At 34.8% G+C, this 10,572-nt stretch overlaps 1 protein-coding gene across 2 annotated transcripts; it reads left to right on the top strand.

Annotated features, from left to right (window-relative positions):
• LOC109849401 (exosome complex component RRP42) lies at positions 76–5,414 on the top strand. 2 transcript variants are annotated; one of them, XM_020419226.1, is made up of 7 exons: positions 76–290; positions 379–435; positions 632–724; positions 2,140–2,218; positions 3,350–3,474; positions 4,087–4,230; positions 4,854–5,414. In XM_020419226.1, exons 1-7 carry the CDS (start codon positions 165–167, stop codon positions 5,094–5,096), a joined length of 867 nt encoding a protein of 288 aa, XP_020274815.1. In that variant the 5' UTR covers positions 76–164; the 3' UTR covers positions 5,097–5,414. The 2 variants fall into 2 exon arrangements, with proteins under 2 accessions (XP_020274815.1, XP_020274816.1); XM_020419227.1 differs by having other exon boundaries at positions 169–290; positions 2,145–2,218.

The raw sequence follows: 10,572 nt of genomic DNA on the forward strand, positions 1-10,572 counted from the left end.
TGGGCCTAACCGGATCCATTCATCGTAGCCCAACCCGATAAGACTACTATAAAAACCCTACTTTTATCTGGACCCTCACTGCTCCCTCTCTCTCTCTCTCTCTCTTCCCCCGCCGCGCTGTCGGGTTTTACGCCGGCCCGCCGCCGAAACCCTAGCTTGGGGAAATGGTGGGACTATCGATTGGAGAGAAGAAATTTATACAGGGCGGGATTTCTCAGGATCTACGAGCAGATGGCCGGCAAAGGCGGGACTTTCGACCGATTTCGGTCGAAATTGGAGTGATCCCTCAGGTTGGGGATCATTCTTTGGTCCTTTTCTTCACCGAAATCGATAGTTTTTTACTTTCTTTATTTGATTGTATTGATGAATTCTTAATAGGCAAATGGCTCGGCTCGAGTCAAATTGGGAGCAACTGATGTTATCGCTAGTGTCAAGGTACTTACTCTAACCCTATTTCTAATTTATACATTCAAAAGTTTTTTTTTCCTTTAATTAATTACACCCCTTAAAAATAGAGTTTTCCCTCGTATTAGGCCCTAGATTCATTCTTAATTTTATATTATACCCTCGTATGTTCATATTTCTGGATAACGCATGGGAATTGAGCCCATTAATGCTCCCTTTCTTACAGGCTGAACTTGGTAGGCCGAGCTCTCTTCAACCCGACAAAGGGAAAGCAGCTATTTTTGTCGATTGCAGTCCTACAGCGGCTCCTATTTTTGAGGTGCGCGAGTGTTAATTGGATGATATCTACTTTGTTATTCCATCGAAATTAGGAAAGTTTTGGAGGTGTTGCGATGAATTAGTCATTAGTCTGTTTCGTATCATTTTACGACTCTATTATTTAATGTGGAGAATGGTTGTCATTTAGCTCATTGTTGAAAGATGAACGTGTTACTTATAGTGGATTGTTAGTTGAGATGAATGGCCATTTTTAAACTTCGCGTTAGATGTGTAGAACTGAAATAAACAATGTTAAAAGCTATCATGTAACAGAGTTTTGACTTTTGCATACTTTTCATGAATAACCATGTCCATGGAATGGTTAGATTTGTTGGATGCTGATGACAATCGTACTTGAAAGAATTCGGTGATTGCGGATGAGTGCAATAGAGGGGTTCGCTTGGCCAAATGTAGGTCACCAGCCATCAAGACGGTGCTTTCTAAAATAAGGGGGGGAGTGCATGGGGACTAGGATAAAGCAGGAGACAAGGAATAGGTTATAGCTTGCTCAAAGTAGTGCTCCAGTTATTTAAATCTCAATGTTCTAAGTTATGCTCCAGTTATTTAAATGGCAAAGTTGTAAAGTTAAGGAAAGTTGTTGTAGTGGTTGACTGGATGCGTAATAATTTCGAGCAAATTTGTGAAGGAAAGGGACGAGGCAAAAATGTTGGAACGTAAAAGTTATATTTTGCTTCCATCTCTCATTAGGCTTGGGCATTTAAACATACATAAACACGGACATGTCTGATTTTCTTTTGAGTATCATTTTCTTTTAGATACTAGAGCAGAAAACTACTGATGCAAAGACATAATAAATAAATAAATATTATTGAAAATATGGGGGTAAAATAAACTAAAATGAAGGAATACAATGTTTCCCTGAGACACAGGAGATCTCAAAAGGATCCATCATACACAGTGGCAAACCTCCCCCCAAAGTAACCACTACTAGATGCAAAGTGTCCCCCCAACGATCCAAAGACAAAGGATACAGCCAAACATTAATTTTTGATTAATCATTGTAACTACTTCATTTTCACTTTTTTTTTTTGGTTCTTTTGGATGATGAAACCTTTCTTGCTATTGCGTGAATGGGGTTTCAAGAAATTGGAAGTCTTTCTTTACCAATCCTCACAAATTGAACTGTATGGAAGTGTAGATCAACTTGCTTCATTCTGGGCTTTTTGGAAGTGTAGATCAACTTGCTTCATTCTGGGCTTTTTTTTTCCTTCTCTCAGTTCTCTTTTCAGGTGTCATGGTCAGAGCTGTTGCTTCTAATGACTAATTTTTTCCAAAAAAGACAATTTATCTTTCACTAATATAAATATTACATGTTCAATATTCTAATTTGTATAGAAACTAATACTTACGATATTAACGCATCATAATTCTTTCTAAACACACTTCTTTGATTAGGGCAGAGGCGGTGAAGAGTTGTCTACGGAGCTTTCACTTGCACTTCAGAGATGCTTGTTAGGTGGTAAGAGTGGAGCAGGTACAGATTCTTGCTAGACCATGCTGCGGATGTTTATCAATCTGATTGTGGTGCAGCAGCCACTAAGTTTTTAACTTTGGTTTATATAGATATTTGACAAGAGAATCTGATCCCTCCTTTTGAGTTAGATTGGTGAACCTCATTAAGGGGAGAACCTGATCCTCCTTTTGGGTTATGAAGTCATAATCTCTTTCCCAGATAACAGGGATTGATTGGTAAAATAACATACAAGATGTACATTAACGATCAATGCATAGATATTCAATTTTTCTCGGCTCAGTTCTATTGTACTTGGTCTTATTCCCCTGTGCTTTAGCTTGTACTAACTTTAACTTTTGTTCCTTCTCTATTTGTTAAAACTTTCATGGGCTTCCATACGTCTTCTTGATGTAGCCTTTCCATAAATTGACTATAAACTATATTCTTCAAAATTTGTTGATAATTTTCCTTTTGTTTTGCGGTAAATAACACTAAATCCCCTGAGGTTTGCAACTTTGACAACAAATCTCCCTAAGGTTTAGAAAGTGACACTTTGTCCCCCTCTCTATTTATTCTTAATGTAATACATCACATGATACTCATGTGACTACTTAAGGACCAAAATACCCTTTACCATGATTTTCCTTCTCCATTTTTTTTTTACTGCAGAGTTAGGTTTTTTCCTTTTTTTCTTTTATAATTTGAGGGAATTCGAACCCTATAACTTCTAAACTCTATAAAGTATAAAAATAAAAGATTTTGTCTTGTTTTCTTGGATGAAAATTTTAAGGGTAGAATCAGCAAAAGGTGCTCAATAGTTTTTTTATGACAACTACGAAATGGATTATAAAAAACCAGAAGATGAAATATGATGGAGATAAATTTTTTTGAAAAAACTCTAGAGGGTATTTTGGTCATTAAGGGGTCACATAATTAAGGGGTCACATAAATATCATGTGACCCTATTAGATTGAGAACTAATAAGGAAGGGGAGAAAGTGTTACTTTCTAAACCTCAGGGGGAGTTTTTGTCAAAGTTGCAAACCTCAAGGGGATTTAGTGTTATTTACCCTTTGTTTTGTGAGCTTATAATTGATTTTATCCTTTCGTGGGTTTGTACTTAATTTCATCCTGATTCTTCAATGTAAGCCAGGGGCTGGAATTGATCTTTCATCTCTGGTAATTGTCGAGGGTAAGGTTTGTTGGGACCTCTACATTGATGGGCTTGTTGTCAGTTCAGATGGTAATCTGCTGGATGCACTTGCCGCTGCTATCAAGGTACACAATTAGTAGATGAATAATTCAAAAATACTATATGCCTGAACTGAATAAACTCTTTTCAAGTGGCAATTGTATAGTCTTTCTTGTCAAATAAATTTGCTTATAACTGTTAAAATATACAGTGATTGAGAAGCAAAACTCATTTGTTTGGTAAATTAGATTTTTAGGTAGAGGTTTTTACTCCAAACAGGTTCTTCTCGAATTTCCCCTCTTTTAGGTGCTGTTATAATGATCTTCATAGCATGAAATTGGCGATAGGTTCTTATTTAGCTGTCACAAACTTTTTTATCATGATTGTGACTCCATTTGTTATTTTGTTTAGATGAGCATTTACATTACTTTTTTTTAATTGGAGGATTAGTCAAATGTGGTAACTAGTGATTGTCTAACTGAAGAGCCAATAGTGTAACATTTATGTGCCTTTTCGCTTTCTTATTGACTTGCTACAAAATGTAAAGTTCACTAGGTTTGGGAAGGCGTGATATTTCTACCTAAAGAAAGTGAGCTCAATACAAGCGCTATTTGTAGGAATTGTTAAAAGCTCTATTCATTGTTTCTTAATTGTCCTAAGACTTGTGCCGCTTAATAATTATTTCTTTACTCTGCTAGGCAGCATTGAGCAATACAGGCCTTCCAAAAGTTAGTGTTGATCTTGCAGCTGCAAAAGATGACCAGCCAGAGGTCGATCTAAGCGATGAAGAATTTCTTCAGTTTGATACGTCTGGGATTCCTGTTGTCATAACATTAACTAAGGTGAGTAGCTTGATGAAAAAAGCAATAGATTAGGCTGTTATTATAATGATCATCATCAAATACATGAGTATTGTTGTCGCCTTGTGTTTGTGCATGCTCATGTGTGTGTTGCGCTCTTTGCTTAAAGAAAGAGCATAGCTTCATTATCTCTCTGTGGACATTTAAATCCACGAAAAATTAAAATATAATATAAAACCATTTATGGTGTGAAAAAAGTAGCAATTATACAATATGTTCAAATCAATATGTGTGCTGTTGATGGAAATCCTCATTTGTATGTCCATTGAAAGGTGAAACTATAAAAGTTCAAGAATTTTCCATCCATCTCCGAGAGCAGTGATTTTTACTTGTCAGATCGATCCTTTTCCTTTTTCCTTTTTTTTTTAAATGAGTCTATGTAAACCCACTGGATTCCATAATCACTTACCTATAATATTTGTGTCCAGAACCTGAGAAAGTTGCTCATCTGGCTATCGGGGAAAGTTTCAGCTTAATCAACCTCTTCTATTGCCTTCTATCATAATAATGGAACTCACAATCCATTAACAACATTTTAGTCTATGTTCAATGAGCATATATGATTCGAGACCATGATTGATCCGTACTTATGATAATATTATCAGATTGGTAGGCATTACATAGTGGATGCAACTTCAGAAGAGGAGTCTCAGATGAGTTCAGCTGTCTCGGTCTCTGTGAACAGGCGTGGACAAATCTGTGGCATGACCAAACGAGGCGGTGCAGGTTTAGACCCCAGTGTCATCCTCGATATGATATCCGTGGCAAAATCCATAAGCCAACAGTTCATGTCGGTACTTGATTCTGAGATTGCTGCTGCTGAGGCTGCTGAAGCTGATGACGCATAAGATGTTCCGAAGCTTCAGTTCTCGCCCATAAACATTGATGTATTAGGTTATTGCTTCCTTTTCCTCCTTGTCTGGGTAACCTACTGTTGTACAGTCTTGAGGTTTAGGGTTCATGCTCATGATGCAATTTGCTTAGTTTAGCTTGGTAATTTTTATTGTTTGAGGGGGGAAATTTTGAGTATGCTTCTATCATTTTGATGTAATGTATGTCGAGTTCTGCTCAGCGTGCTTGCCTGTTTATAATGGGGTTTTGGCACATATACCCCTCGTATCTTAGATATTTGTAAAATTGCCCTCTAAATCTTGTTATTTGTAAAATTGCTCCTAAATTCTCTCGGGTCGATTTTTCCTACCCCTCTCACAAGAATATTAGTTGTTAAACAAAAAATTGTTACAAATCTATTGTAAATTATTAGAAATTTTTGCATTTTGTCTAGTTCAAAAACTGACATTTTTAAGTTGGAGGGGCGGAAAGATCCAACATGCAAGATTGGAGTGGTAATTTTACAGATTTGTGGCGTATAATTGCGTGGACCCTTTTCATATTGTGATAGTAATCTTTTTGTCCTTCATATCTTCACGAAAACAATGCATTTCGTTGAAAACTGGATTTAGGCTTTGATCAAAAACTCGAAAACAAATGAAACTGCCTTTAAAATCACGACGAAATGGGTTTCAGAAGAAATTGAGAAGGAATTTGGGGGACTTCGAAAAAATCCATCTTTTCATAATTCAAACCTGGAAAATAGAAAACTTTGGATTCAGATTCTTCACCTGATAGATCGTATTGTTAACAAACCATAAAGAATGATGAATATCAAATAAGAAAAATGAGAAATATGTTTGAGAGTGAATTGCATGGAAATAGTTAGGTTAAAGTTGCATCTAATTTAATTATTTCTTTCAACCTTAAGATTAGTATGAATCCTATTTAATTAAATCATCTATTATAAAAAGGAAACTTCGATCAATTTGGAAAAATTATATTGCGTTGGAGAATTTTGTGTCCTTCAATTAGCAAATTTTCTATTTTTTTTTTTCGACCCCTATAAAAAAAGGACGAGGATTGGCATCCTCGGCCATATAACATAAAAGATAAGAGCATCTCCAACAGCTTCTCTAAATTTTTTTTTAAAATGGTGAAGCAAAAGTTATATTCTCCAAATTATTTTTACATAAACTCCAACAGCTTCCCCATTTTGAAGAATCCATTTTTTCCTTCAAAAATTTGGAGAATGCTGTAGATTTGGGAAAGTTTCCTTATTTTTTCTCCTTCATCCCTATTTTAGGGAATGAGATGGGGAATCTGTTGGACCAAAAACCTAACTATATTCTCCAAAAGTGAGAAATGGAGAACCTGTTGGAGATGCTCTAAAACCCCGTTGGACAATTTACAGACCATCACTCCCAACTTCAGGAGTGTGGCCGACACAAGTATAATTGTAAAGGTCCAAAGTGTATGTATTTTCTATATTAATCACACTCGTTTAGCCTTTTATATAGAATGAATGTTTTTGAAATTAGATTTCTTGTAATTAAAGTCACTATCGAGCTTATCAAAAATTTAATAAGAATATACCAACATTTTATATTCTACAAGACAAGCAAGTAAATGGACTCACGACCATTACAGACTGTTCATTTCTTAGCCATTTGATGTGAAGTTATAATTCTAAAACTAAAAGCGAAAAGTGACGGGCATAGATGATCATCTTCCATGCAACATAAAATCCCGCGAACCAACATGCATCTCCATAAATATAATTTATTAGAGATAAATTATCTTGAAAAATAAACATAAACTATTTATTTATGAATATATATATGCCCAAAAATGACTAAATACCCATATTGGTATTTTCATTCCACCCCATTTACCAAGAAGGTATTTTAATTAGACAAACATGCTTTAAAGTATTTTAATTAATTCAACTTACCAACAAAGCTATTTTTCTCGTCGGCGACCAGTTTTCCAGCGAGAGCTCGTCACGTGCGTGGCACGTGATGACTTAAACTGTTTTTTAGCTGCTGATGTGGCACGGATCTGTCCTATTTTGGGTGAATTGAAATTTTTAGAGGGTTAATTCCCGTCTTTAAACACTGCCACGTCAGAAAATCCGTGCCACCTCAGCAGCTAAAAAACAGTTTAAGTCATCAACCTGCCACGCACGTGACGAGCTCTCGCAACAAAGCTATTTTTCTCGTCGGCGACCAGTTTTCCAGCGAGAGCTCGTCACGTGCGTGGCACGTGATGACTTAAACTGTTTTTTAGCTGCTGATGTGGCACGGATCTGTCCTATTTTGGGTGAATTGAAATTTTTAGAGGGTTAATTCCCGTCTTTAAACACTGCCACGTCAGAAAATCCGTGCCACCTCAGCAGCTAAAAAACAGTTTAAGTCATCACGTGCCACGCACGTGACGAGCTCTCGCTGGAAAATTGGTCGCCGACGAGAAATAAGACCTTGTTGGTAAGTTGAATCAATTAAAATGCCTTAAAGCAGGTTTGTCTTATTAAAATACCTTCTTGGTAAATGAGGTGGAATTAAAATACCAATATGGGTATTTAGCCGCCCAAAAATCATAAGCCGTTTATTTTTATGAATATTCTTAAACCTTACATTTTATGGATATTTCATGCATAAATAGATCATGTCAAAACCATATGATTTAGTTTTCCAGAAGTTATACGTAGGGGGTGGAAATGAATATTCAAACAATTAACAAATTGTTTGTTAAGTGTTTGAGATGCTATGTAGTTATATTCGATTCGGTAGTTTATTTAATACAACAAATAATTTTTAGTGTTCTAATTCATAAATGAAAGAATTTAACTGGATATTTATTCGATTTATTTGCTGATCAGATATTTATTTAAACATTGATTGCCTATAGATTATTATTAATATTACACGCGATATGGTATACTTCCAACCCACTTAAGTTTTTAAATTAGGTTCCATATACTAATATTGAGGGGCTTAAATGAGTCTTCAATCAGGTTTTTATGAAATATTTAAATTAAATATATATACATCATCATTATTATAAATAAATAGTTTTCAATTATAAAATTAAATCCTACTTGAAAATCAAATACTTTATTTTAATAGTCGATAAATATTCATGAATATTTATCAACTATCAAGTATTTGAATATATGTTCGAAAAACCCTATAAATGGATTTCGAATTCAGATTCAGAAAAATTAAAAAAACTAAAATATAAACACCTTCGTATTCTATTCAATTCGTTTTAATTCCTCTTTATATTCAAGTAGATGTAATTTCTTCTAAACTTGAAAATATGATGTAATTTCTTCTATTTTTTAAAAAATATTCTTTTCTTGAAAAAGGGATTTAAAGTGTTTACTATCGAACCATACTTCTTTTATGCTTGGATTCATGGTTTAAATAGCAAAAGATTTGATAATTAAAAACTTAAGAACCACAAGGTTTTAACTCTAAACTGATACAAGAGGGGAAGATCGAAGGAGGAGAAGGAGAACGAAGAGTTGTTTTTTTTTTTTTTTTTGGATAGCTTAGTCCGGAAATTAAAACTAAGACGTCATATTGAAACCTCCCAATCCTCCCGGTTCATCCCAGTGGGTGGAGGAGAGAGCACAAGAATTGTTTGGGAAGAGGAATAAATAAGTTAAATTAAATAGAAATGACAGTAGCAGCCTTCCGATTTTCTAACCTATTTCACCTTTTTCCGCCATTTAAAAAAAGTCTCACTAGAGGCACATCATGAACCACACTCTCAACCATACCCCTACACTCTTTATAGTGCTAGTGGGCCATGCATGAAATTTTTTAAAAAATATCATGTATGGTCCACTAACACTATAAAGAGTGTAGGGGTATGGCTGCGAGTGTGGTTCGTGGTGTGCCTCTAGCATTTTTTTAATTTAAAAAATACAAAAAATATCTATTTCGGATAACATTCCGCAAAATTTTTGTTGATACTATCGTATCTTGAATGCCATCATAACACCGTAGACTAGCTTCCCTATTGGCAACCTAAAAAGGTAATACACATATCCCTTCAAAAAGCTAATGTAAAACAATTAATTAACCACCATAAAGCTTTAAAAAAGCACATCTTAAAGCTAAAAAGATGATGATGAAAAAGAAAATTCAAAAAAGAAAAGTAAAAAAAAAAAAGCCCGGTTACTTCCCACCACTCGCCCACTTCCTCCTCCTTCCACTCCCCCCACTCTCCAAATAAATCCAAAACCCCATGTTCAATAAGGATTGTCTTTACACATATATCCCCAGGCTATTCAAAATTTTGCGAATGCACCCTCTATATCTAAAATTTTACCCATTTACCCCAACTTCTTCCACATCGGAATAAAGTATTCCCATAGGTTACGTTAAGAAATATTATCAATATATTCATAGATTTTCTCATAGATGTTTGGCTAAAATTTCTACCTTCCGTTATTTAAAATCTAAAAGATTTTAGAGAGCGTCTGTTTGCATGCAAGTGAAAGATGAAGGCGGGAAATTAAAGTTCTTTTAAGATTTGAGGTATTTGTTTGCATGCAAGTGATTATAAAAGTTATAAAATACAAAATTATCAGTATAATTTAATGTAATTTTGACTTTCCCTAAATAAGGGGTGAAGTCATATGAAAGCAACAAAAATAATAACCAAATTAAATAAAATTTAATTGTATTTACAAATAATCTTATTTTGTCGCATCATCTTCACTTTTCACTTTCAACAATAGCTTCATTCAAGAAAAAAAAACACACTATACTTCACTTGCATGCCAACGTGGATGGACAAGTCATTTGCAAAATAATAATAATAAATAATAATTAACCATAATAACCTATAAATTTTCAAATCGCTGTTGAACTTCAAAACACCCCTCAGTGCAAACATACCTCTTATAGTATCACGAAATTGCAGACAGATTCTATATAGTTTTATTCGTGCAAATAGACCTGTTTGATAAATTTCTCTGACTCGTAATGAAGTCTCATTAAAAAAAAAGGCTCTGAGGAGTAAAATAGACCCATTGAAGTTCTATTGCGTCTCCTAGTACAAATACAACAAGCCTTTCATCTGCAACTTGGGCTATTACAAGGAGTCTATTTGCAATTAGCCCAATCTAAAACTTAAAAGCTCGGGGTATTTAAGCTGATCATGGTAGAATTCGAGACTAAATTAGCAAATATCTAAAGTTCACCGGAAAAACTCCCAAATGTGTCTAATTTCGCCGGGGTATATAGGTTTTAAAGAAAAAAAAACCTTGAAATAAATAAGGGGAAATTGTTTCTAGCCCCCAATTTTCTTAGACGTATTTCACCTCCTCCCAAGACTTTTTCAATGCTCTCAAAACCCCAAAAAGTAAACTCATAATTACCTGAGCCCTCAAAACACAAAACCCAAGAGTTTAAAACATGTGAAGCCCATAATACCCTTTCTCTCTCTCTCACTCTTTTTCATGACGTTAATGTGATG

This window comes from Asparagus officinalis, chromosome 7, assembly GCF_001876935.1.
Source record: "Asparagus officinalis chromosome 7, Aspof.V1, whole genome shotgun sequence".
Classification (NCBI taxonomy): Eukaryota; Viridiplantae; Streptophyta; class Magnoliopsida; order Asparagales; family Asparagaceae; genus Asparagus; species Asparagus officinalis.